This window comes from Mesoplodon densirostris, chromosome 6 (assembly GCF_025265405.1).
Source record: "Mesoplodon densirostris isolate mMesDen1 chromosome 6, mMesDen1 primary haplotype, whole genome shotgun sequence".
NCBI classification, from domain to species: domain Eukaryota; kingdom Metazoa; phylum Chordata; class Mammalia; order Artiodactyla; family Ziphiidae; genus Mesoplodon; species Mesoplodon densirostris.
This window is the reverse complement of record NC_082666.1, coordinates 119,342,306-119,368,365: the sequence shown is the minus strand read 5'-3', so window position 1 is coordinate 119,368,365 and position 26,060 is coordinate 119,342,306. Positions and strand designations below refer to the sequence as shown.

Genomic DNA, 26,060 nt, shown 5'->3' with positions numbered 1-26,060 from the left:
TTAGGAGCCTGTCCTGAGAGTCCTGGTCTAGTCCAGAGACAGTGATCTGACAAAGGAGACTTGGCAAAGGGGGTGGGGGGAGGTGTCTGTCCCACTCCCCTGGGGCTGTCCCCATCCCCTCGGGGCCTGGACAGCCCAGGCTCCCACCCTGCCCTGCCCAGCCTCTTCTAGGCCTCAAGCCGCAGGAATCTCCCCCTGGAATCTCCCACAAGTTTTGGCTGCCAGAGGACACAGATGGGGGACTACAGGCACACCCCAGCCCTCCATCCACATCCTGGAGCCAGCCTGGAAGCGGAAGGCTGGGGCTTGGGGCTTGGGGCCTGCAGTCTGGGTTAGACCCTCCAGGATCACTTCCCCTGGCACACTCAGGTCCAGGCCACCCCTCAGGGGAGCTGGGGGAGGAAGGGAGTGTTAATAACTCAGTCATGTAAACAACCCCTACCAGCCTGCCCTGCCACAGAACCGGCCTCTGGGGGAAGGCGAAGGGGCCAGGAGAATCTATGCCAACATGACCTAAGTCTTGCCTGGTGCCGACCCCTTCAGGCCTCCTCTCCTCAGGACCCCTCCTCTTCTCCTCAACTGGTGAAAGGATCCCGGCCTCCCCTCCAGTCTCTTGGGAGGAAGGCTCCCTCCAGGCGGCCCTCATGGCTTCCTGCTCCAGGGATGGTAGTGTGACCTGGGACAAGGCTAGAGGCATCCAAAAATTCATCCCTTCGATGGAATGGGGGTGGGTGGGAGGTGCTCTCTGTCCCAGGCTGGGTGAAGGCAGGCCAAGGATGGCTTCCACAGGGAGGCAGGGGAGTCGCGGGGTGGGACGTGGGTGCCTGAGGGGAAGGGAAGCGCCTGTTGGGCGTGTGGGTTTCTGTGTGTGTCTGAATCTGTCTGTGTGTGTTTGAATCTGTCTGTTTGTGTCTGTGCTCTGGAACCACCCTCGCAGAAGGGCCAGGATGCTTCCTCGGGTGGAGGGTGCCCTGCTTTCCCATTTCCTCTCCTCTCTGCTCCCTCCCAGGAGCCACTCCCATGGGCTCCTCTCCAGTGCTGGGCCTGGAAACACTAGGAGCACAGGATGGCGCAGACCCCCAGAACACAGGGCTGGAGCAGGTGGTGGAGCGCATCTGGTCCCACTTCCTCTCTGGACAGTTGGTGAAACTGGGGCCCTTAGACCAGGAACAGACTAGAGCCTAGACCTTTCTAGAACTGCTAAGGCAGGACACTGTGCCCTGGGACCGGGGCTTGCGTCTGGAACGGTGAAGAGCAGCTTGGCCAGATGAGGACCGGGCAGGGCAGACCTGGGTCAGCGTGTGTGCCCATGTGCCAGAGCTGGAGAGGATCAGAAGCCTGTGGTCCAGCAAGCACGGGGTGGCTGGCGTGGGTCAGAGCGCCCATCACTGACCCGTGAGAACTCGACTGCCCTTGCCAGCTCCGGCACTGACCCCTCCCAGCAGCCCTGCCCTGGCACCCCTGGGGGCACCCCGCCCCATCGTGGCCTGGTCCGGCCCCTCCCGCCCTTTGCTCCAGTTCCCGGGCTTGGCACCTATAGTGGGGGTGCTGCCCGCCTGCCAGGCTCCGGGGCCGGGCCCACGGGAGGGTGGGGCGGCTGGGAAGCTGGCACGCTGCCCCGGGGGAGCCTCTCTCGGCAGGCGCCCGGGTGCCGCGGGGGGGAGGGGGGAACAAAGGGCTCATTCTCCCCGTGCGCAGCCGGTGGCATCGCCGGGGCGTTGGCGGAAGCCCCCGGGGCCCGGGAGGGGGCAGGCCCAGGCGGGGCCGCCGAATCTCGGGCTCCTGTTTCCCCGCAGGGTGCTGGAGGAGGAAACCGGCGGAGCAGCTTCCCCACTCTCAGTTGCGCGTCTGGCGATGGCGATCACAGGTCCTGCTGCCCTCTCCGCTGGGCACTCCTTCCATTAGCCGCGCCGCGCCGTGCTGCGCCGTAGCTGGTGCCTCTCTCGCGGGTCACGGGATCGGCCTCCCTTCCAGGCACGACCCCCTCCCCCGGCCCCTCGGCCTTTCCCCCCCTCTCCGCCATCTCCGACCCGGGGCGCGCGTTCCCCCCGGCCCGGCTCCCTCTCTCCCTCCGGGGGCACCCGCTCCCTAGCCCCGGCCCGGCCCTCCGCGCAGCGCAGCACGGAGTCTCGGCGTCCCATGGCGCAACCCACGGCCTCGGCCCAGAAGCTGGTGCGGCCGATCCGCGCCGTGTGCCGCATCCTGCAGATCCCGGAGCCCGACCCCTCCAACCTGCGGCCCTAGAGCGCCCCCGCCGCCCCGGGGAAAAGAGAGAGCCAGCGCGCTGAGCAGAGAGCGGGAGAAGGAACGAGTCCTCGCCCGCTGGCCGGGAGGCCCCGGAGCCAGCCCATGGGGAGAGGGCGCCCGGCGTCGGCCACAAAGACCGCCGCCGCCCACGTAGCGCCCGGCGCGTGAAGCCCAGGTAAGGGCCGAGAGGGGCGCCGGGCGCGCGCCTTCTGGGGACGCCCATAGCAGGGCATTTCTGAGCCGAGCCCGCGCCGCACGCAGGGAACGAGCTCCCCTTGCTCCTCTGGGCTTGGCCACACCTCTGAAAGTTAGGATGCCCGACGGGGCTGGATCGCGTCGGAGCGGTGGCCCCAGAAAACCCGAGCGCCCTGTGTCACGGCTCCCTGGGCTCCCTCCCCTCCTTCCTGGGGCTTCCTCCAGTGGGCCAACGTGGCCGTGCTGGGAGAGCGCCGGGGCTCTGGTGCCACCTGTCATCCTGGTCCTTTGCACGCACGTTCAATTTTCCCTCCTTTGCCTCTCTCTGGGCCCCAGCCCGCTTTCCCCGCCTCCTTCCCTCCCCTCGGCCAGGCTGCAGTTACCAGCGTCCACCGGCCGCCCTAGCACTGCCGGCTGGACTGGGGCATCTTGACCCATCCCAGCTGAGGCCTCTAATTCCCCTCCCCTGTGCCGGCTCCCTCCCTCCCTTGGGGGCAGTGGTGGAGATCCCAGCCCCCAGCAGTTGTCCTGGGCTCTGCCTTAGAAGCCAAGAAACTACAGCACCTGGAAGAGGCAGACTCGGGGCTGCCCAGGTGTAGGGAGAGATTCCAGGCAGCAGCCCTGCTTTCCTCCGTGACTCCAGCCTGCCCTGTCTGCACTTCCCACCCAAACAAGCCTAGGTGGGGCTGAGGGCTGGGGGTGGGGAAGCAGCACCCCCAGAACCAGAAACTGCAGCCCAGGGAAGAGGCTTCTGAGACTGCCCATTTCCCAGCCCTATTTTACACAAGGGCACCAGAGGAGTGACGTGACTTGCCCAAGGTCACACAGCAGGTGACTGGATCAGGGCCAGGATCCAACCTTCTTGTCTCCCAGTGCAGTGCCTTCCACGGAGCTCATCTTTTGGGCTCTTGCCCTCTGTCCTTCCCCATGGCTCATGACCAGTTCCAGGCTCAACAAGGCCAGGACATGTCATCCTACAATCGGCAGTCTCTACTGAGGGGCTGTGGCCCAGGTGGGCTGTCAAGTTCCAGGCATTCAGGGGAAGGGATGACCTCCCACACTGGAACATCCCACTCAGGCGGGTCCCTCGAGTCTCATGTGGCAGGCAATGTGGAGCCCAGTTGTAGGTTGTCACTTGTCTTACTGGTTTGGGGTGCCTTGGGGCTGCCAGGGCAGTGCCCACTCTGTACCAGGCGGTAGGGTGCTTGAGGTATGTGCCTAAGCAGCTCATGCCTTGGTGGTTATGCTCCAGGGACCCCCTCTGGGAGAGCCCCATGAGGGCAGGAGAGTGATGGAGAGTACGCCCAGCTTCCTGAAGGACAGCCCAGCCTGGGAGGAGACAGCCCCTGAGAATGGCATCGTGGGACCAGAGCCGGATACCCCACCACAAGATGGCCTGAGCCCTGCAGCACTGTGCCTGGGAGAGCCTGCTCCTTTCTGGAGGGGTGTCCTGAGCACCCCAGGCTCCTGGCTCCCCCCTGGCTTCCCCCAGAGCCCAAAGGACACGCTCCCATTGGTGGAGGGCAAAGGTCCCCGGAATGGGGAGAGGAAGGCTAGCTGGTCAGGCAGCAAGGAGGCGCTGTGCTGGAAGGAGGCGATGCTTACCCATCCGCTGGCATTCTGTGGGTCAGCGTGCCCACCTTGCTACGGCCCACTGATTCCGGAGCATAACGGTGGCCCTCCCAAGAGTGACCCTGTGACCTTCCGACCCTTGCACTGCCCCTTTCTTCTGGAGACCAAGATCCTTGAGCAAGCTCCCTTCTGGGTGCCCAGCTGCCTGCCACCCTACCTAGTGTCCAGCCTGCCCCCAGAGCGTCCATGTGACTGGCCCCTGACCCCACACCCCTGGGGGTACTCCGGAGTCCAGCCCAAAGTGCCCTCTGCCTTCAGCTTAGGCAGCAAGGTGAGTGTTGGAGCCGAGAGGGTACCTGGGGCTCATGCAGCGGGGCTCAGTGGCCCCTGAGCAACCCTGCCGGGGCCAAACCACTCTGCCCTTCCATTTTGATGAAAAGATAAGGTGGTACCCGGGCAGAGGAGGAACCTGTCAGCTCAGACATAGTCAACCCCAAGCAATTCCTCTTCTGAGCAAACCCATTTCATTAGGCCTCACCTGCCTTTGGGCCATTTCAGGAATTGACTCACACATTGTCCACCCAGAACAAGGCCCTGGGAACTGGGGCCTCAGAATGTGTGGTCTCGTCCTGGTGGGAGGGGCAGACAAGGCCTTGTATCTGGGAGTGGGATGGGCAGGTGGCCCCATGGCCTGTACCTCTGGCACCTCCCCCACAAGTGACCCCCAGGGTCACCTCAGGGATGAGATGTAAAATATTTTAAATCCAGTGTGGTACACGGCATCACACAATCTGAATAGATCCTGGAGGACCTTTGACTGTGCCAGGCATTAAGCCTTTAGTTGCTGGATTATGGGGAGGCCTGAGAAATCCTGGGGAAGGGTCTGGGGTAGCCAGGGCTGTGGCGGAGGCAGTTAGGGGACCAGTGCCTATTAACCAGTATGTTCTTCAGTGTTTTCACAACCCTTAAAGCCACACAGGCTCACACCCGCTGGCTGTCAGTTCTGCCCATGCTTTTAAGCACTGGGAAGCAAAGTCAGCACGAGCTTAATCCCTTCTCCTCTCTTCAGGGTTTTTACCGCAAGGATCCAAGCATTCTCAGGCTGGCAAAGGAGCCACTGGTAACTGTGGGACCTGGGCTGCTGGGCTCAGCCCCTGGTGGGCATCTCCAGAGAACTGGAGAGTCAGGAGTCGGCAGGCATCAGAACCTTTGCCCCCTTGTCCTGGGGCATCCAGACCCTGTTCCCCCGACCCCGTGGCCCACTCGTTCCCCAGGCCTGGTTCATGGCAATGTCTGGGCTGTACCGGGAGGCGGGAGCCTTGGGTGCCAGCTGAGGCCATCAGCCATATCAAGGTGCCCCTCTCCTGGGCCTCCTACCACCCAGGTGGACGGTAGCTCACCTCACCCACCAGCTAGAGATGGCGGTCTTGGCCCCTGTGGGAAGTGCCGGAAGGACCTGGAGGGGGGCACCAGTGGGCCGAGTGAGTCCAGCGAGGAAGCAAACGAGGCCCCTGGTCCCAGGGCCTGCCCGCCCAGCCATCACACCAAGCTGAAGAAGACATGGCTCACACGACACTCTGAGCAGTTTGGGTGCCCAGGCAGCTGCTCTGGGGAGGAGGAAAGCCCAGCAGCCCAGCTGCGGGCCCTCAAGAGGGCGAGCAGCCCTGAGGTCCAGGGAGCAGGGGGCAGCCCAGCTGCCAAGCGCCCCTCCGGCCCTTTCCCGGGCAGTGTGGGGCAGGGGGCCAGAGGTTGGCAGGAGCCGCTGGACTCATCATTTGGGAACAAGGCAGAGGCTGAACAGCGTGATGACCACGGAGGTAAGGGGACAGGGGAGGGCCTGCAGGGGTCCCTACTTGGGAGGGTGCCACCGGGACTGGGGCTTTGCAGGGAGGTGGGATCAGAAGTCTTTTATGAGTGGTTCACACCCAGCTGTCCAATTGCCCACCTGGATGGGATAGCTCTCTGGGAGTCCTTAGCATGTACAGGCCAGACCCGTCCAGCATGTGGCTCCTATTTTCGTGTGCCTTCTCCCGAGCCATGGCGTTTTGGTGACAGTATAATGACAGGATTCAGAGTGTGGACTCCGGAGTCAGAATACCTGGCTCCTGACTTTGCTGATTGGTGCTGTGTGATCTTGGGCTGGTTACTTCACCTCTCTGGGAATCCGTTGCTCCATCTATAAAATGGGGATAAAGACAGCACCTACCCCATAAACAGTGCTGCAAAGATCAAACAATATCATTCGCGTAAACGGCACCTAGCAAGTACTCAACGAACAGTCACTTTTGTGATTACTTGTCCCACAAATCCCCCATCGGGGGGATTACATCTCCTGAAGGACCCCTTGTCCTGCCTCAGGAACAAGCAGCTACTCTCTGGGCCAGCTGTATCGTGGGAACTCAGTTTGGACTCTGCCAGTGTTAGGACTTGGGCACCTCTTGGACCCCTCTGTCAAGCTCTGCCCTTCACGGAGGATTCTGGCGCTGCTGACCCCAGCCTCGGTTCTTCAGGATCGCCTCGGTTCTTGGGGGTCACCTCGGTTTCTTGGCCTCCCAGACTGCTGGGCCTGGATCAGGACTCTTTCGCTGGTCTTGCACCCCTGTACCTGGCATGGGTCTGTCTGTGCTCCTCCAGGCCTCTGCCTGGGCTGGGAAGCTGTAGGCCCCTCCGACTTCTTGGGTTACTGCACCTGTGGCCTGTGTTGAAACTCTCCGGCCTTCTCACCTTCCATCGCCCTCCGTCCACGTCGGGATCGTCCCTTCACACTGTCACACAGCCAACGGGATCGCTGAGGCTGAGGCGGCGCTAACCCAAGTCTCCACCGACTGGATCCTGCGTCCCAGCTGCCCCAAGCTTGGCCCGTCAGTCCACGTTCGGGCTCAGCCTTTTTGACGTTTCCAGCTGCCTGGTTCCCTCGTTCCGAATCAGGCCTCGTAGGCCCGGGCCTAGGGGCAGGGCTGGCTGTGTGTGGGGACGGGCTGGGTGTTAAGGCAGGGCCTGGGGTTCACAGAAGCCCAGGAAGCCCAGCCTCCTGACCAGCAACATTGTCCCCTCAGGACCCCGAGACATCAGGGCCAGCCTCCAGGACCCAGGGCTCCAGGATACACGTGGCGTGGCTCCCCCGGCAGCCATGACTCGGTGCCAAAGCTGTGCCCAGGCAGCTGGTGAGGCGGGAGGGCCGGCCTGCCACTCCCAGCCCGTTCCCAGGTGAGTCTGTTGCCCCTGGCTGCCCCCAGCATCCTCCCAGTGGGGCTCCCTGCTCACCTTCCTCTGCCCTACCTCCAGATTGCCTCTGGGAGGGGAGCAGCCACAGGAGGAAGACTCAGCAGCCAGCTCCGAGGGAGGAGGGTCTGGCCCGGAGGAGGCCGGGCTCAGCATGGGCCTCGCCAAGCACCTGCTAAGTGCTCTGGGAGACCGACTGTGCCGCGTGCTGCGGAGGGAGCGGGAGGTCTTGGCCTGGGCCCAGCGGGAAGGTGAGCAGGCCCCACCAGGCGTTCAGGACCCCGGGACAGCCCGGTCCTGTGGTCAGTGCTTTCACCAGGAGCATGGGACCTCCCTCCCCCAGCACTGCCTACCAACCAGCTGCCAGCGCTGGAGAGCTCCTGCCCCACTGTGCCCTTATTCCCAGCTGAGTCAACTTGTATTCCAGTTTCTGGCCTGGACGGGAGATGTTGGCAAGGTGTAAAACCTGGTCTGGCCCAACCCTCTAAGAGCTTTGGGCTTGCTGGGGAAATGAGACTGAATGCCAAGTGTCTGCAAGGGCACCGGGAGGGAGGTGGGGGTCGGGCGGAGCTCCCTGCAGCTTTGCAAGGGAAGGAAGGCTTCCGGGATGGTAGGGCGGTTGGGCCCTGGGAAGCTGCTAGCACTGGGGCCGAGGTTAGAGATGGGAGGAGGCAATCAGCTAATCCCTCTGGCTCCAGGCTCTCCCTCCTGCATCCCTTCCACAGGGAATGCCAAGACACTCCTGCCGTCTTGTCACTCCCTGGATGGAACCCCGTGGTGGCTCCCTCTTGTCCCAGGAAGTCCAGCCCCTCCCCCTTTCACAGCCAGCCCCTGTCCACCCTGCCTCCCCCTCCGCCCCGATTCCGATTCCCGGCACACCGCATCACGGTTCCCGGCACACAGCATCACGGTCTGCCCGGCCCTCTTGGTTCACCTGAGCTCGTCCGCCCCCTCGGGCCTCGGCACCCTTTGCTCTCTCTGTCTGGACCGCGCTTCCCTTCCATTCCTACCTGGTGAATGAAAAGTTACTCATCGCTCAGGGCCGTTTGTGCAGCTGTCCCCACCCTCCTCCTTCCAGCCCACTCATACTCTAGCACCCACCCCATGATGCCAGGAGCATTACCATGTTTATGGGCCCATCTCCCCCCTTGTGATGTGAGCGCTGGGAGTGCAAGTGTCAGGTCCTGACCAGCTCTGAATCCCCAGCACCCAGCCCTGGATGGGACGAGTGTGTGTCGATGAATATATGAACGTGTGCTCACTGGCAACCTCCCACCTACCAACAAGGGCTTGGTCTGAAACTCTGGGTGAGGGAAGGAGCAGCCTCCCAAGGTTTCCTCTTCTGAGATACAGAGGAATCCCCTGAGGAGACACCACTGTGTTGTGGGCTGGGGAGATGAAGGACTGTTTGGGGAGTCCTGTGGCTCAGGGAGCCCTGCGGCAGGCGCCGGGGAGGTGCAGCCCGCACTGGCCTGGGAGGGTTGGCTGCAGACGGACGGTGCAGCGAGTAGGTTCTTTACAGGGGCTGTCGAGTACTCAAGGGTGCCTGCAAGGGAGCCTGTCTCCCTTCTGGGGCAGCCCCTCAGTGGAAACTGCTCCTGTGTGTCCATCCCTTCCTGGAGGCCTTCCACATGAGGTCCTCAAAGGGGCCACTGACTTGAGGCCCCTTTGACCCTGTTCTCTCCTGTGATCAGCAGGCCAAGGGCCAGCCGGGACAGAGGACAACCCAGGCATTCCACGTTGCTGTAGCCGCTGCCACCATGGACTCTTCAACACCCACTGGCGATGCCCCTGCTGCAGCCACCGGCTGTGTGTGGCCTGTGGTCGCATGGCGGGCGCTTGGAGGACCAGGGAGAAAGAAGGTAGGAAAGGAGCTGGGGGCTTCGGGAGGGTTGCTCTAGAGTTCGTGGCCAGGGACTTCCCCGGCAGTCCAGTGGTTAAGACTACACTTCCACTGCAGGGGGCATGGGTTCGCTACCTGGTTGGGGAACTAAGATCCCGCATGCCACGTGGCATGGCAAAAAAAAAAAAAAAAAAAAAGTTCATGGTCATTTCTTGGCTGTGGCTCCCTGAGAAAGTCTCCCTCCGCAGCCTCAGCTACCACTGCTCAATGCCCTTTAGAGCAGACCTTTTCCTCTCCCCAGATCAGAGGGCCATGCCCATATCCTTAAAAGAAGCCGAGTGCCTACTCTCTATCTCTCACCTTGTTCAGCTTGCACCTTTTTAAACCTGACAACGCTGTGAAGTAGGTATTATGGCCTCCGTTTTCCAGATGAGAAAAACTCAGAGAGGTTAAGTGACTTGTGCAAGGTCACACAGCTCGTAAGTGTTGGGCCCAGGATTTAAAGGCAGGTCTTCTGATTCCAAGTCCTGCTCTCTTCAAGGTTCTCAGCTTTCTCTCCCTTGGCTCAATTCCGCCACCTCAACACTTGAAATTTCCCAGTGTTCCAATAGACATGGCCAAAAAGAGTTCCAGAGTCAGAAACTTTTCGGAACACCATATTCTACATGATTGTCTCGCATCTTGCAACGCACTCAGCATATTAACGCCTCTGCGTTCTGCAAGCAAAGGATCCTATGTCACTAGGGAACTCAGGTTTCCCAGAAAGCCCATGTTTTGTAGATTCTCAAGGTCCCCGATTTGGATATCGTGCCCTTGCTCCTCTTCCCTGACCTTAACCTGGGTTTATCTTGATCTCCTGACCTGCAGCTTCTCCTTTCCTACCCCCAACAGGCTCTCAGGAACAGTCCATGGAGAAGTGTACCCAGGAGGCTGGGCACAGTGCCTGTTCCCTGATGCTCACCCAGTTTGTCTCCAGCCAGGGTGAGCCTTCTTGGAGGGGTGGGGCGTACAGAGGGCAGGTCCTGGGGGAGACCAGCTTCCTGTTTGGATGCCCCTCAGGCCTGATCCCATGCTCTCCTGGTTGATGAGGCCAAGCGACATGGAAGTGGCCCCCTGTCTGCAGTCACTGGCAAATTCCATCTCCCCTCTCCCCCTCACAGCTTTGGCAGAATTGAGCACTGCAATGCACCAGGTCTGGGTCAAGTTTGACATCCGGGGGCACTGCCCCTGCCAAGCTGATGCCCGGGTGTGGACCCCTGGGGATGGGGGCCAGCAGGTAAGAAGCAGGGCACGGGACAGGGCACTGGCTGGTGCGCCCCAGGATTAGGCGGTGTGTCTGCACATTCCTAACTTTGGCAGGGTTTGGTCCTTCTCTTTTGAGGGGAATGATGAGGGACATGGAAGCTGGGTGAAATCAGGCTTCTTCTCTTCTTCCCCTGGGGATGAGGATCCATGGAGTGAGCTCCAGCCTCTGCCCCACCTCCCCCCACCCCGCCCAGCAGCAGTCCTCACTCTCTGTCTGCCTGGAGGTCCCACCCTCTTTGTGCTCATTCCAGCATCTTGCTAGAGCTGCTGGAGTCCTGTCTTTCCACTTCCCAGGCGCAGGCTCCTACAGGTGGAGTGTCGGCCCACCTTCTCAGTATTCCCCGCACCTGACACAGAGCAGGTGCTCAGTGTGCATTTCACAAAGTTTTTATGAAGTTCATGTTTTTATTATAAAAGTCATTTATTCAAGAGAGGATTTATCAAATGCCTTTTGTGTGCCAGGCACCGTACACATTCCCACTGTGGAAAATTTGGAAAATACAGACAAGAATAAGGAAGAAAACAGCAGTGGCTTACAATACCACCGTTACCATTTTGACATATTTCTTTCCAGTCATTTGCCTATATATTTATTCCAGCCTCTTTTGAGTATACTTTAGATCGTGCTGTATGCATAAGTCCACGGGCAACTTTTTTCCACCTAACATTGTATCATATGACATTTCACTCCTTGTAAACACGATTTTAGGACTTAACATTGAGTCTACTGTTAATGCCTGTGGGTTGAATTGGATTGAGATGCATTTGCCATTTTTAAATCTCTGGTTGGATGGGGGGTGGGGTGGCGGCTGGATTTAACAGAAGGAGCCGACGGAGAAAACTCCCCCAACTCCACAACCTTCCTGCAACAGGGATACCAACAGGACCAAGGACATTAAAGAGGGTGAGCAGCCCCCTGCGCCTTGCTCAGACTGTGCGGGGGAGGCTGAGCCAGGCTGGAATCCCCAAGAGAGATTGGAATGGCTTTAGCCATTCGCCCAGCACCCCCCATCACCATCTCTCTTGTCAAGTCATTCCAAAGAAAATAAACCTAAATAAAATTTAGGACAAGCCTCCTAACCCCTCTCCAGCCAGACCCCTGTTCTGAGCCCCTCCTTTGGAGAGGTCCTAGACACGCTGGCAGGAGAGCTGGTGGGAGGCAAGTGCATCCAGACCAGAGTTGAGATGGTCAGTGCCAGTGAGGACAGAGCAGACTCCGCCGGGAGAGGAGGGAAGAGCACGTGGGCAATGGAGCCTCGAGAGAAAGGTGAAGCCCCTCACCACTCTCCTTCCTAACAGAGACCCCAGACTCCAGAGAGACCCCGGCAGAGGACCGTGCTGGCCAAGGGCCCCTGCCTTGTCCCTCTCTCTGTGAACTACTGGCCTCCACTGCTGTCAAACTCTGCTTGGGGCACGAACGGATACACATGGCCTTCGCTCCTGTCACTCCGGCCCTGCCCAGCGTGAGCGAGGCCACGAAGGGAGGGCTGGGGGCGTGGGGCCAAAACTGGGCTGGCCTTCCCTGCAGGGTCAGGCAGGTCCTGAGCACGCCTGCCTCTCCGCCCCTCCCTCCCCGCAGGACGACCGCATCACCAACATCCTGGACAGCATCATAGCGCAGGTAGTGGAACGGAAGATTCAGGAGAGAGCCCTGGGGCCGGGGCTGCGGGCCAGGCCGGGCCTGCGCGAAGGCCTGGGCCTGCCCCTCTCACCGGTGCGGCCCCGGCTGCCTCCCCCTGGGGCTTTGCTGTGGCTGCAGGAGCCCAGGCCTCCGCGAGGCTTCCACCTCTTCCAGGAGCACTGGAGGCAGGGCCAGGTGAGGCTCCCAGCTCTCACAGCCTCACCTACCCTCAGGGCCTTGATCCCGAGGCCCAGGCAGACCCGGTCCATCCCTCAGAGGGAACAACAGGGCCTGTCCCCACGCCGTTCTGGTGCCCCTACACCATGCCCCGGCCTGGCCATGTTGGGTACCCCATCCATTCTCCCCGTGTTCCCCTTTCTTTTCCCACTACAGCCTGTGTTGGTGTCAGGGATTCAGGGGACATTGCAAGGCCACCTGTGGGGGACAGAAGCTCTAGGGGCGCTTGGAGGCCAGGTGCAGGAACTGACCCCCCTCAGACCTCCCCAGCCCGCAAGGCTGGGCAGCACAACGTTCTGGGAGGGCTTCTCCCGGCCTGAGAGTGAGTATCCCTGATGTGGGGAAGAGGAGCTGGGGGCCCCTATGATGCTGGGGGGGGGGACATCGAAGTCCCAGAGTGACCCTGGGGGCAGCTGGAAGCAGAGCCCAGAGCAGAAACTGGACTCTGTTGCTGCCACGGGAGCAGGGCCTCTGGGCCAAGGAGGCTCCTCCCCGGGCCAATGGCCTTCCTGTCTCTTCCCCTAGTTCGCCCAAAGTCAGATGCGGGCTCGGTCTTCCTGCTGCACAGAGCTCTGGGGGACGAGGACACCAGCAGGTGTGTGGTGCCGTAGGGCTGGCTGGCCGGGCCTCCCTGCCTCTCCTCCTTGGCCCTGTGATGCTTAGTGCTCTGTGCTTGCCTTGGGAAGTTACTCTAGCTTTGGGGGCTTTGACGGGGTCTCCGGTGCCTGGATTGAGCCTGCTGGGCGTGACCCCCCCCCCCCACCCATACACACAGGGTAGAGAGCCTGGCTGCCAGCCTGCCACTCCCAGAGTACTGTGCCCGCCATGGGAAACTCAACCTGGCCTCCTACCTCCCTTGGGGCTCTGTCCTGCGTCCACTGGAGCCCCAGCTGTGGGCGGCCTATGGTGAGTGTCCACTCCATTCCTGCCCAGTCCCTACCCCCTTCCTGTCATCTCCGAGAACACGTGCGTCAGTGCCGAGGTCCTGGGGCCCATTCCCAAGTGTCTTTTCTCTACCTCCATACAGGTGTGAGCCCACAGTGTGGGCATCTGGGGACCAAGAACCTCTGTGTGGAGGTGACCGACCTGGTCAGTGTCCTGGTACGTGCTGAAGCCCCACTGCCTGCCTGGCACCGGACACAGAAAGGTGCGTCCTGGGCCGGAAGCAAGGGTTGGCGCAAGCTGTAGATGCGAGGTGCCGTCTCTGCTGTCCCTGGGCCCTCCTGAGCCGTCTTTCTCCCCCAGATTTCCTCTCAGCCCTGGATGGGGAGGGGCTTTGGTCTCCGGGCAGCCAGGTCAGCACCGTGTGGCACGTGTTCCGGGCACAGGACGCCCAGCGCATCCGCCGCTTTCTCCAGATGGTGAGGAGGGAGCCGGGAGCTCTCCCCTTCCCCTTCCAGCCCCAGAAGCTCTCCCTCTGTGTGTGTGCCCCGTGTGCTCGCTCCCTTGCCTCAGGTGAGCTGGATTCCACTAGTACAGAGAAGGCAGACTGGGCCCTCCTGAGAGGTGTGCGGTGGGGCGCACAGAAAGTGGGGGACCTAGTGATGAAATGAAGCAAGAGCTGCCACAGGCTGAGCACTGTGCTCAGGGCCTTGGGAACATTACCTCTGTTAATTGTCACGACCATCCCGTGCAGTAGGTACTGCTGCTTTCCCATTTTGCAGGTGAGAACACTGAAGCTGAGTGGTAAAGCTGGGACCTGAGCTTGTGGCTGTTCCCAGCCCGGGTCGCTACACTGTGCTACCCCTGGGGGCAGGCAGCCTCCCTGCTGCAGGCTCCAGGTGGGGCTGGCCGAAGGGCAACAGGAAGCTCACCTGGGAATCCGTCCCACTGCTCCCCTCTCGGAAATCTGCACCTTATGAGGAGGTGCCCTTTGAGGTGCTAGAAAGGAAGGGCTAAGGGGGGGCAGCGTGGTAGGTGGAGAGAGACACGGGGCCAGGAGAGGGGGCAGGGAAGGAGAAGAAGAGGGAGTGAGCGGGAGGTGGGCAAGGCCCCGGGGTTCCAAAGTCCAGCTGAGCCCTGACTGTCCTGGGGAAAGGACGCCCACCAAGTGTCACCCCTGCTCAGGCACATGCACACACACGGACATGCAGGTGTCAATGTGGCTGTCCACTGCCACCCTCCTGCCCACAGGAGATGCACACACTTGGATGGACGCACGCAGGTGCTGGAACACGCAGAGGGGCGCAGACGGCAGCACGCCTTCATACATAGGTGGCCTTGTCTGATCTGGGTGTGGCTGGCTGTGGGCAGTCCCGCGTAGCCAAACCCGATAATTCACCGGGAAGGTCTGAGGGGCATGTTCTCACTGGGTGGCCTGGGAAACACTGCTCTAGTTCCAGGTTGGACTTCCTTGGCACCCGCCTGGGGTTACCCTAAGGGTCCAACCTGACTCACCAGCCCCCCTCTTCCCACGGCCTGGTCTTGGAGGCCTGAGCCCTAAGCCCAGGAGTAATTGCTGAAGTTCTAGCTGAAGGGCTGGATGGAGCTGGTGGGCAGCTGAAGCACGATGCTGGGTTCACCTCTGCAGGTGTTCCTTGGGCCCTGGCCTCCACGAGTTCCCATCTACCCAAGGAGCTCCCCGCTCTGGTTGGGCCGGTGAAGACCCCCAAAGCTATGCCTGCTTCAGAGGCCTCAGCTTGGACAGGCAAGCCGGTCGGTCCATCCACTGGGGAGTCAGAACTTCCCTGTGGTTGTGCCTTTTCTGGATCTGGGATCTTAGAAGAATCTGATGAATGCTTTGGATTGTCTCCCCAGGGACATACAGCTACCTGCTCACCTACAGTGTAGCACACAGTTCAGGATCTTCACAGGACTCCACAATTAAGAGCTCCTGGTGTAGACAGTTTATGAGTTGAGGTTATGCAGGACGTCTTCCTGGGTTTTGGAGACAGGGGTCCCTTTGAAGGAGGGAGCAGACGGCCCAGGGCCAGGGCCACAGAGGCTACTCAAGGCATCTAGCCCTGGGAAAAGCGGGGATTTAGACCCCCAGCCTCAGAGCCCTTAATCCTTTCCTCTCAGCTCCTTGCAGCCACATCTCTATTCTGCCAACCTGAGCGACCCCAGCCCTTCACCATCCCGCTCCTTTCTCTCCCACCCCTATGTCCGCCCCCTGCCCTTCAAGACTTGACCCCTGCATCTCTTTCCTGTGCCCCTGGCCTTTGGGCAGCCCATGCCCCATCTTCCTGCAGCCCCACCCTAGCCTCCCGCCTTGCTCATTCCTCCTTTTCTTTGAGGTGTGCCCTGCCGGGGCGGGAAACTTGGAGCCTGGCACCCCGGGCAGCTGCTACCTGGACGCAGGGCTGCGGCGGCGCCTGCGGGAAGAGTGGGGTGTGAGCTGCTGGACTCTGCTGCAGGCCCCTGGAGAGGCCGTGCTGGTGCCCGCGGGGGCTCCCCACCAGGTGCTTCCCCGGCGCGTGCAGGCGGGGGCCCTGCGGAGAGCTCAGAGTATCGGAGGCATTCCCCAGCGTGTTCTCAGTCCCTCTCAGTTCCCCTCTGGAGCTAGGCAGAGCAGGAAGTCACGCCTCCACTGCGGGGAAGAGGAGAAGCCTAGTGGTCTTGAAGTCATCGAGCCAACTGGGCGTTGTGTCCTTGGGTGCCCACTCTGCTTGTGCCGTCTCTGGCATCCCCTTGGCCTGGTTTTGGCCACGCCCTTTGGGGGTGGCTAGGGCTGGATCCAGGGCCTCTGCTCTCTGAGAGCTGGGTGGGGGTCATCTGGGGAAGCAGCCTTCAGGAACCAGTGGGGCAGGGTGCGTCATCCTGAGTCCCCATTGACCCTCCTGCCCGCCCCCTCCCTGGCACAGGTGCAGGGGCTGGTCAGCACAGTGAGTGTCACTCAGCACTTCCTGTCCCCCGAGACCTCTGCCCTCTCTGCTAAGCTCTGCCACCAGGGGCCCAGCCTGCCCCCTGACTGCCGCCTGCTTTATGCCCAGGTGAGTGTGACACTGGCCAGGAGCCTGGGAGTGCTGCCCAATTCCCCCCACGGCACAGCTGCACCCAGGGAGGGTGTTCTCGGCAGGGAGAGCCCGGGGCGTGACTGTAAACTCCTTGTCATCTCCTTTTCTCCTAGATGGACTGGGCTGTGTTCCAAGCAGTGAAGTTGGCTGTGGGAACATTGCAAGAGGCTAAATAGGGGGATCCCAGGTGTCTGGGGTAGGGGTTGGGAGCAGGCAGACCAGTGCTCAGCCCAGCCACAGCTTCAGCAGAGAATGGCACCGGGAACTTGGGGACTTCTGCTCAATCCCGCAAGCACCACTCTGGACACAAGCAGGGCACCCCGTTCCCTGCCCCTGACCTGGGCCCTAAGGCTGACAACCACAGTGCCACTGAAGCTCGCACCTGCCCTTTGCAGGCTGGCACTTGCTCCGGCCCGAGCTCCTCTCCATGGTACCAGACTCACACTGGGGGTGACCGGCTCCCTCCAACCCCTGCCCGCCAACCCAGGAGACGAAGAGCCCTTCCTTGGGGGACCTCGGAAATCATTCTGGCTTAAGCAACACCTGCTGCTGCTGCTTCATCTCCTGCTGTCTTACCTGTGCCCGAGCTCTGCTTATACCACCCACATCCTCCTGAGCTCCCGGGCGGCCCTTTGCACCGCAGGCGTGCTGGACAAGGGCTACCGACATCCTGCCCTCTTGCCGGAGAGCTGTGAAATGTGGGGAGGGGGCAGTATCAGGCCACTACCCAGGCTTGGCTGGAGGGGTTGCTATGGGCGAGGCCCCATCCCTGCACCCTCCTCTCGCCGCCTTCCTTCTTGATTTCCATTAAAGGCTGTTGTTTTGTGAATGCTGCAGTGTGGTTGGCCGTGCTCCTGCAGGCCACATGGACTGGGGAGGGAGGGGACACGTGGAAATGGAGCAGGGTGGGAGGGGGCTGAGGCTGTGGTGACGGGGACCTCAAACACCCCTGCCTGTTCTTCTTAGGGTGGGGGGCAGGGTCCCTCCCTCCCGCAGAGAAGCAGGTGGAGCCTTCCAAGGGGGCTGCCCTTGAGGATACTCCTGACAGCGACAGCGGGCAAGGCAGAGGTCTGGGCCACAGCAGCAAGGCCATCTCCCTGTGTGGCACCAGAGATTCTGGAACCCTCACTCTCCCCACGAACTCCAGGCTACCCCATCTCTCCTGTCTGACCTGACCTGGAGCTCCGGGAGTCTGGCCCGGGAGAGCCCCTGCCCAGCCTTCTGCCCTCGGTAACCATGGCCAGCCCCATGCCCACTGGCCGGTTGCCTGAGACAGCTGACAGCCCCTCCCTACCCCTGGGACCCTCTGGTGTGACTCCACCCACTCCCCTGCCTTTGTACATCTCACCACAACATCCTCCAACTCGTGTTACAGTTGTTCCTGCAGTGGTTCAGGGAATGTTTTATGAAATAAATTTTTGTAATTATAAATTTAATATACTTTCAGAACATTTAGAAAATAAGAAAAAGAAACCTGTAGACCCACCTCCACTCACCTCCAATCCAACCACTATTAGTCTTTTGGTGTATTTCCTTTAGTCTGTTCTCCAGGGACCTGTTTTACACATGGTTGAATTGGGGTGCTTTGTACTGGGTTTCCTGTTTTGTTTTGTTTTTTAAATTTATTTATTATTTTATTAATTTATTTTTGGCTGTGTTGGGTCTTGGTTGCTGCGCGTGGGCTTTCTCTAGTTGCGGAGAGTGGGGGCTACTCTTCGTTGCGGTGTGCGGGCTTCTCATCGCGGTGGCTTCTCTTGTTGCAGAACACGGCCTCTAGAGCGCAGGCTTCAGTAGTTGTGGAGCACGGGCTTAGTTGCTCCGCGGCATGGGGGATCTTCCCAGAACAGGGCTCGAACGCATGTCTTCTGCACTGGCAGGCTGATTCTTAACCACTGCGCCACCAGGGAAGCCATGCTGGGTTTCCTTCTGTAAAACTGTATTGTGATCATTTCCTGGGTTGCTATCTAACCTTTATTTTATTTTATTTTATTTTATTTATTTTTTTTTTTGCGGTACGCGGGCCTCTCACTGTTGTGGCCTCTCCCGTTGCGGAGCACAGGCTCCGGACGCGCAGGCTCAGCAGCCATGGCTCACGGGCCTGGCCGCTCCACGGCATGTGGGATCTTCCCAGACCGGGGCACGAACCCGTGTCCCCTGCATTGGCAGGCGGACTCTCAACCACTGCGCCACCAGGGAAGCCCCTAACCTTTATTTTAAATGGCTGTATATATTCCCTTAAGTGGCTTGGCAGTGATTTCCATAATCATCTCTCATTTTTTAAAAAGTTAAGTTTCTTCATTGTTTGCAAAGCTAGGTTATTTTCATTTTTTTCCACAGGATAGGAAATAAAGCAAAAAGAAAAAATTAAGGAACTACTGCACTTTATGTGCCAGGGATCTCACTGAATCCCTTATCACAACTTTGGGGTCGATATTACTTATTTCCATTTTACAGAAGAGGAAACAGGCAGGCCGGGGTTAAGTGTGTCACCCAAGGTCACCCAGCAATTTTAGTGGCAGAATTGGGACTTGAACCAAGTTTCCTGACTTAAGCCGCCTCATTTACATTACAGTCTTCGTGTTAATGGATTTTGCAGATGGGCTTGCTGTCCCCTCTGTCCTCCTCCTTCTGGTACATGCACTTCAGAGCTGATCACGTTCCAAGTGGCACGGAGTGACCCATCCTAACCTACATTTCACCTTGTATAGCCGTGTCCTGATGTCACTCCAGAACCCCAAACACGGGGTCCTTCCTGTGGGAAGATGCCGATGGCCCCGGAACAGGCCCCCTCTCCCCTCCAAACCTCTTTGAGGCCTCCCCTTTCATGGCAGGTCACAGCACCCTTGAGGGCATATTGGGTCTGGCTCCTAGCGAGCAGCAGGTGGGCCAAATGTTTCAGAACTCGACCTGGGAATGAAACCTGTCCAGGTGGGGACTCCGGGCCCTAGGCAGTTGAGAGCGCCGAGTCTTAATCACTAGGATCGCTAGGGAAGTCCTATTTTTTTTTTTAGACTTTTAATTTTGAAATGATTTGAGGTTTCCAGTTGAGTCACAAAGATACTACAGAGAGTTCCCAGTTACCCTTCATCCGTAACATCTTATAGAACTGTGGCACAGTGATCGAAACGTAAGAAATTGATATTAACACTACCGTTAGCTAAACAACAGATTTTATTGGGATTTCACCAGTTTTCTGTTTTAGGATCCACCCATCCACCTAACAGATGGCCTAGAGGGTAGATGTGGCTCCCGCAAGGTCACCCAGCAAGCTAGTGGCAGGGCACAGGCTGAAGCCAGACCTCCTCCTCCCCGTACTCTGGGCTACTAGCCTCCTCACCCTTCCTGCTTTGTCCAGGGCCAGGGCTGCTGCTCCCTCAATGACTTTAGCCTCACAGACACCCTTGCCCCACCCTGCCTGCCTGGCCTGTTTCTGAGGTTGCCTATACTGCCTTCCTGTTCCCATGCACGTGTGTCCACAGGCCCCAAAAGGGCTGGCTCAGGCCTGGCTCCTGTGGGTGCTGGGAGCACTGCACCGCGGGGCCAACCGGTTCAGCCACTTCTGTCCACTGTGCTGCTCAGCCACTGTGGGAAAGGAGGATGCAGAGCAAACCTGATGGAGACCTACCTTTGTTTCCGGTTCTGGAAGTTTCTATCTCAGACCCCCTCCCTCCCTTGGCTTTTCCAGTTCTGTCTTGGGGTCTCTCCTGACTCAGTCTGGTGTGTGTTCTGTCTCCCAGCACCTTGAGAAAGTCTACTTTCTGTTGTCCCCCTCAGAATCTGCCAAGGCCTGGGTACACCCCCTCAAGGGCCCTCTGCCCGTGGGGCCCTTCACAGTTTACAACTGGTTTTCAAGTTTCTCATGTGCTCTTCACCACAGGGGTGATTAGGTCCACTTAACAGGAGAGGAGCGCTTTTCCCAGTGATAATGGGGGGAGTGGAGACACGGTCTGCTGCAGCCTTTGCTCTTCTGGTCAGTTAGGACATCTGGTATTTATCTTAGGCTGCCTCTGAGACTCTCAGAGCCCTGCCCAGACATGACCTCACTCTCTCTCAAATCATCCCTGGGAGGCAGAAAGGAGTCTGGGACTAACACTGTCCCTACTTCACAGATGGGAAAAGCAAGGTCTAAACACACACACGCACACGCACGCACGCATATATGTGCGGCAAATACATCGACAAGTTGCTCTGCAGTCCTGGGGGCCTGACTTCAGCCCTGTGAGTTCAGTTGTTTGGGACGTGACAGGTCTTGGATAGGGGTAGGGGCAGCAGCGTTCACCAAGTGCCTCAAAAGGTTGCGGGTCCCCCGGGGATACTCCACAGCCTAATCCAGCACCCTGCCTCCAGGGACCTTGCAGTAAGTTCAGTATGTGAGAAGGGCCTGAGGAGGCTGATCTGGTGTGGCTGGAATTCCCGAGAGTAGGTCTAGTTCATGGTGGCCCTGTAGGCACCTTTCATGAAAATGCACCTTTGTGTGGTAGCAACAAGTGCTGTGGCCAGGAGGGCCCAGCCTGGAGGGTTGGTGGGCTGCCTGGTGGTGGTGACCCTCGCCAGACAGCCCACAGAGCTCCTCTCATGATGTCTCACCTTCCCGACAGTCCTGGGAAGGAAGAGCTGTTAGGAGCATACAGGATGAGCGAACAGGCCCACAACTTATTCAGGGTACAGAGCCAGCCAGGGAGCAGTGGCTGGGCATCCAGCTCCAAGTCCAGCGCTTTGTCTGCTCCACCAAGCTACTGTTCCCCCAAAAGGGACATGCCCAAAGCCAGCAGGAGGGAAAGGGGAGCCCTCACTGGGGCTGAAGAGCTCAGACTTGGCTGATTTCAGCTTCATTCCAGCTGGCCCTGCCTTCCTGTCCTGGGAGGAGGTTAAAGGAAGCTCTGAGGAGGAAAGATCAGGCGGCGGGGGAAGCAGGAGCTCCCCAAATCAACCCACACACCATCTCTCAATATCCCAGGGCTCCGTTAACTGCGGGGGCGGGGGTGGGGGTGGACAACAAAGAGCAGGACCCGGCCCCCGCAGGGGAGAGGGCCCTGACCCTGCGAGGGAAATGCGGCAGGCAGGGGGCCGGGAGAATACTGAAGGCTGGGCAGGCTGATCTCTGCTCCAAATCCCGCCTTTCATCGCCAGGCACACCTTGAGCATCCCAGCTCTGCTCCCTCATTCCTCTGAGCGCCTGTAACATCTCATGCCCAAACCAATCTTTTAGTCCTTGGCTTATAAATCAGTTGACTTTCCATTATATGTCTACGTCCACGTCTCCAACTAGATCAAAATCTCCTCCAAGGCAGGAGCTCGTGTCCTCCCTGCCACGTGACAGCCAAGTCCATTTTTAGTGAAGAAAGGTTATCTGAGAAGTGTCATTTCGGGCAAGGCCGTGGTTTGTTTACGACAAAAGCTGGACAGTGGGTCCAAGCTTCGGGCCCGGGGGACGTCTTCGGGCTTGTAACGTCACCGTCGCTGGCCGCTGAGGCGCTCCGCAGCCTGCGGGCAGGATGACATCATCGTCGGGACCGGTGCAGACAAGTGCGCGCGGGAGGAATTAGCTTGGCTGGCGGCTGGCTGCGCCGAGAAAGAGAGAGGAGAAACCGATAGAGAGGCAGAAGTGGGGCGGGGTCCGCACTGCCAGGGCGGGGTGCCCAGCCCCTTTACGGACTGGCCCCGCCCCACCGTGACAGACGCGAGCTAGCCAATCCGGGCCGGTCGCGGTGACGCGCAGCCTATCAGCGGCCAGGGCTCGCCGGGCGCTTCCGCTTTGCGAGCGCGTCCGGCCCGAGTTCGCAGGGGGAGGGTGTGAGTGCGACGCGTTCCACGGTCACCCAAGTTCATCCCACCCGGCTTGGCCGGTCTGCGGGGGGCCCGCCTTCTCCCTGGGGACCCGATGGCCTCGGAAGACTTGGCAGGGACGCTGGCGGCCGTTCTGGGGGGCCGGGGGCTGCGCGTGCAGAGCTATGACTCGGGGCCGGCCGGGGAGACGCCGGCGCAGGTGCGGCTGCGGAAGAACGTCTGCTACGTGGTGCTGGCCGTGTTCCTCAACGAGCAGGTGAGCGTCCGCCCGTCAGGCCCACCGACCAGGCCTCCCGGGCTCGCAGGCAACCCCGGTGGGGACAGAGGACATACCGGCAACAGGCACCGCTTCCTGGTGTGTGGCTCTTCCCAGTTTTGCAAAGCACTCTCACAGTTACATCTGAGCCTTGTGCAGCCCAGCCCTGCGATTGTCCCGATGTACAAAGAAAGAAACTAAGGCCCAGGAGCCTGCCTGTCCCATCCCTCTAGGCCTCAGTTCCTTGAGGCTATCTTAACGCCTCTTCCTTTCCCCAGAATCTAGCACAGTGCCCGCCGCGGAGTGGGCTCTCTTAAAGACCTGTCCAGTGCTTCAGAGACCTCCCCTGGGTCCCATGGGCAGTAACTGCACAACCTGCACTTACACTCAGGCCTTCTGACACCCTGTGTGATGCTCTTATTGGTGCTGATCCCTGTACAAGTTGCTGTGACAACAGCTAGAAGGGGCCGGAGCCATAGGTAGGAGTTGTACGGGGTGAGGGTTTGGAGTGTGTTTCAAAGTCTAGACTCCACTGTGAGGACTGGCCACAAGCAGTTTATAAATCACAAGGGGAGGTGAGAGATATGCAGTGACTTATGCAGACATGAATCAGTGCAGGACACATGGCAGCCCTCGCTGGGACACCTAATCTCCAGCCCCTGAAGCAGCTCCCAGGAATCTTAGCCCCTTTCTGAAATGGAAACTTGAGTGCAAAGAGGGATGAATTGCAGAGGCAGCTGCAGTCCCCAGACACACAAGGGCCAGTGGCCTGGAGAGCGCAGCAGTTTCAGGGTGGCCCCCAGAATGTGGGTATTGAGCAGCTGTATCTGAGATTCGTTATGGACCCAGGGCAAGCAAAGGCTGCTGGCTGTGTTGCTCCCCAGGAGCTCCCATCCCGGCTGTGGTGGGTGAGGATCCTTCCTCTCCCTTCAGGATGAGGTGCTACTGATCCAGGAGGCCAAGAAGGAGTGCCGTGGGTCGTGGTACCTTCCCGCGGGGAGGATGGAGCCCAGGGAGACCATTGTGGAGGCGCTGCAGCGGGAGGTGAAGGAGGAGGCTGGGCTGCAATGTGAGCCTTTGACGTTGCTATCTGTGGAGGAGCGGGGCCCCTCCTGGATCCGCTTTGTGTTCCTCGCTCGCCCCACAGGTATGGCCCAGTGGATGGCAGTGTGGGCAGAGGGCAGTTGACACCGTTTCCCCAGCTTGTCCTCAGGTGAGATGAGCCTCTGTTCTGGCTGGTACAAACCTGGCATCTCCAGATTCCATCCTGAGGACTTGACTCGGGGCCTCCCCTGGGTCAGGGCTAGATGCCTGGGTGGCCCTTTACACTGCCAGGCCCAGCACTTCCCTCAGCATAATACCTTTCCCCCTACCCTGTCACCTACATCACCCCCAGGTGGAATTCTCAAGACTCCCAAGGAGGCAGATGCGGAGTCCCTGCAGGCTGGCTGGTACCCACGAACCTCGCTGCCCACCCCGCTGCGAGCCCACGACATTCTGCATCTGATAGAGCTAGCCGCCCGGTATCGCCAGCAAGCCAGGCACCCTCTCCTTCTGCCCCAAGAGCTTCCCTGCAGTCTGGTCTGCCAGCGGCTCGTAGCCACCTTTACCAGTGTCCAGACAGTGTGGGTGTTGGTGGGCACAGTGGGGATGCCTCACTTGCCCATCACCGCCTGTGGCTTTGCTCCCATAGAGCAGAGGGGTGGCATCAAGATGGCTGTCCTGCGTCTGCTACAGGAGTGTCTGACCCTGCACCACTTGGCAGTGGAGACCAAGGGGTTGCTTGGACTGCAGCACCTGGGCAAAGACCAAACCGATGGCATCTGCCTGAACGTGCTGGTGACGGTGGCTTTTCGGAATCCAGGTATCCAAAATGAGCCCCCGAAGGTTCGGGGTGAGAACTTCTTTTGGTGGAAGGTGGTGGAGGAAGACCTACAAAGCCAGCTCTTACAGAGGCTTCAGGAATCATCTGTTGTCCCAATCAACCGATAGGAGGCTGCCGTCAGTGGGCCAGGAGCTGGGTTCCCATGGGCAGTAATTGCACAACCTGCGCTTACACTCAGGCTGTCTGACCCCCTGTATGATGGCGTCTGTGCTTCAGAGGAGGCTTTGCCTCTGAGAGGCACAGGGGGTTGGTAGAGATCTTGTTGCATGGGGAGCAGGGCAGTTCTCCTGGTTCCCAGGGGGACTTCCATCTCTTATTGCCATGGAGCAGGTCCCTGCACTGCATCAGAAGGGACAGTGCCTTCAACCGAGCAAGGAGTCCAGAGCTCAAGGACCCAGTTGCCCTGAGGGCACAATGAGGGCACGACTCCCTAAGGGGATGTGAGGACTTTCTGGAGCTGAGGTGGCACCTCCTCATCGTTTTCTGTGCCCGCCTCAGTAAGGGCCTCACCCAGATTCTCAAGCACTTAGAACGTGGAAGGAGTGCTGGGGGAGGTCGTTCCAAGGGAGTGGGTCCCTGGCTGAGTAAATAGGTGTTGCTTACTTTGCCTTCCCACTTAAATGTCTCTGTGGGTTGGAAGTGAGCAGGAAAGGGGGGCTGCCATCAAGAGAAGCTCCTTCCCTCATCCCACTGATACCACCCGGGCCTTCCCAGACAGCAGGTGACCGGCTGGCAGGCTTCCTTTGTCCACCACAGCCTGTCTTGGGCCCGCTGGGGCTCCTTCATCTGCCTGCCAGGTGGGATGGGACTACATCCCCTCCAAGGTTTGAGCAGTGAGAAGGCCAGAAGCTTCAGGTGGGCGAGGAGCTGTGAGAGCCGCCCCTGCCTCCCCCCCACCACCACAAGTCTCTTGCTCCCTGAGCTTCTCTGACAGATCCCTCCCGACCTTGCCCTGCCCCCCGGGCTCCTGCCTCTGCCTTGGTACAACTCCAGCCCAAAGCCAGACCAAAACCCTCTCTTCATTTCCCCTCAGCTCAGCTGAATCATGATGGTAGGAATTATTTTTAAAAAGAATTTTACTGAAGTTTAAGGGAAAACCAAAGGAAGTGAGGAAAATATATCACAGCTTACTGCTATACACTCATCATTAACACACAGGTTTTGTTCCGAGCAGGGAAATACTTGACTGGGTTTCCCTTCTGAAGCGACTCCACTCTGACACCGAAGGACCAGGATAACCTCAAAGACCCCCTTCCCTGCCTCTCCGGGCTGCCATCTTGTTTTTCTGGCCTCTGGGGCTGTGGTAGGAATACTCTTGTTCCCTCTAAAGACAGACATCTTCCAAATGAGGGAAAGAAACCCTTTCATTCTGGTTACCCTTCTCTCAGCGTCTGACAGACCCACCGGTCCATATCCACATTGAAAGACAGTGATCTTCCATTATTTAGCCTATAGGAGTTTTCAACCCTGGGTGCCCATTAGAATCACCTGGAGAGCTTTAAAAACAATTGTGGGCCCACCCTCAGAGATGTGATTAACTGGTGGAGGGCGGGATTGGAGCATTGGTATTTTTAAAGGTAACCCACAGGGGGATGCTTTTAAAAAGCAACGAGGCGGGGCTTCCCTGGCGGCGCAGTGGTTGAGAGTCCGCCTGCCGATGCAGGGGACACGGGTTCGTGCCCCGGTCCGGGAAGGTCCGGGAAGATCCCACATGCCGCGGAGCGGCTGGGCCCGTAAGCCATGGCCGCTGAGCCTGCGCATCCGGAGGCTGTGCTCCGCAACGGGAGAGGCCACAACAGTGAGAGGCCTGCGTACCGCAAAAAAAAAAAAAAAAGCAACGAGGTGAAAGCCACGGATCAGGCCTCACCCTGCATCTTCATCTTCCCTGCCTTGGAGTGCTCTTGGGAACCCCCCTCAGAGGGTCGCCACATGTA

General features: G+C 59.4%; 3 protein-coding genes across 4 annotated transcripts; all 3 read left to right on the top strand.

Moving 5' to 3' along the window:
• Nucleotides 1–2,139: 2,139 nt before the first annotated feature.
• Nucleotides 2,140–2,244, top strand: HRURF (HR upstream open reading frame). Its single transcript, XM_060100760.1, has one exon. The coding sequence runs from the start codon at nt 2,140–2,142 to the stop codon at nt 2,242–2,244; it is 105 nt and encodes a 34-aa protein (XP_059956743.1).
• A 1,489-nt stretch (nt 2,245–3,733) lies between these two features.
• Nucleotides 3,734–16,374, top strand: HR (HR lysine demethylase and nuclear receptor corepressor). 2 transcript variants are annotated; one of them, XM_060101328.1, is made up of 18 exons: nt 3,734–4,345; nt 5,084–5,831; nt 7,071–7,221; nt 7,300–7,487; nt 8,934–9,098; nt 9,971–10,060; nt 10,240–10,355; nt 11,207–11,288; nt 11,684–11,847; nt 11,964–12,200; nt 12,399–12,564; nt 12,768–12,837; nt 13,018–13,148; nt 13,270–13,389; nt 13,488–13,603; nt 15,479–15,643; nt 16,046–16,174; nt 16,312–16,374. In XM_060101328.1, exons 1-18 carry the CDS (start codon nt 3,734–3,736, stop codon nt 16,372–16,374), a joined length of 3,513 nt encoding a protein of 1,170 aa, XP_059957311.1. The 2 variants fall into 2 exon arrangements, with proteins under 2 accessions (XP_059957311.1, XP_059957312.1); XM_060101329.1 differs by lacking the exon at nt 15,479–15,643.
• A 5,589-nt stretch (nt 16,375–21,963) lies between these two features.
• On the top strand, nt 21,964–24,733 carry NUDT18 (nudix hydrolase 18). The gene is made up of 3 exons (XM_060102500.1): nt 21,964–22,241; nt 23,175–23,388; nt 23,638–24,733. Exons 1-3 carry the CDS (start codon nt 22,080–22,082, stop codon nt 24,231–24,233), a joined length of 972 nt encoding a protein of 323 aa, XP_059958483.1. The 5' UTR covers nt 21,964–22,079; the 3' UTR covers nt 24,234–24,733.
• The last annotated feature ends 1,327 nt before the right edge of the window (nt 24,734–26,060 follow it).

What these genes read in the sequence shown, in the direction of transcription:
- HRURF (XM_060100760.1), top strand. Translation starts at nt 2,140, where the DNA reads ATGGCGCAACCCACGGCCTCGGCCCAGAAGCTGGTGCGGCCGATCCGC.
- HR (XM_060101328.1), top strand. Translation starts at nt 3,734, where the DNA reads ATGGAGAGTACGCCCAGCTTCCTGAAGGACAGCCCAGCCTGGGAGGAG. An exon ending in TCACTCCGGCCCTGCCCAGC is followed by an intron (nt 11,848 to 11,963) that starts GTGAGCGAGGCC and finishes CCCTCCCCGCAG; the next exon opens with GACGACCGCATCACCAACAT. An exon ending in AGCACTGGAGGCAGGGCCAG is followed by an intron (nt 12,201 to 12,398) that starts GTGAGGCTCCCA and finishes TTCCCACTACAG; the next exon opens with CCTGTGTTGGTGTCAGGGAT.
- NUDT18 (XM_060102500.1), top strand. Translation starts at nt 22,080, where the DNA reads ATGGCCTCGGAAGACTTGGCAGGGACGCTGGCGGCCGTTCTGGGGGGC. An exon ending in CCGTGTTCCTCAACGAGCAG is followed by an intron (nt 22,242 to 23,174) that starts GTGAGCGTCCGC and finishes CTCTCCCTTCAG; the next exon opens with GATGAGGTGCTACTGATCCA. An exon ending in GTTCCTCGCTCGCCCCACAG is followed by an intron (nt 23,389 to 23,637) that starts GTATGGCCCAGT and finishes CATCACCCCCAG; the next exon opens with GTGGAATTCTCAAGACTCCC.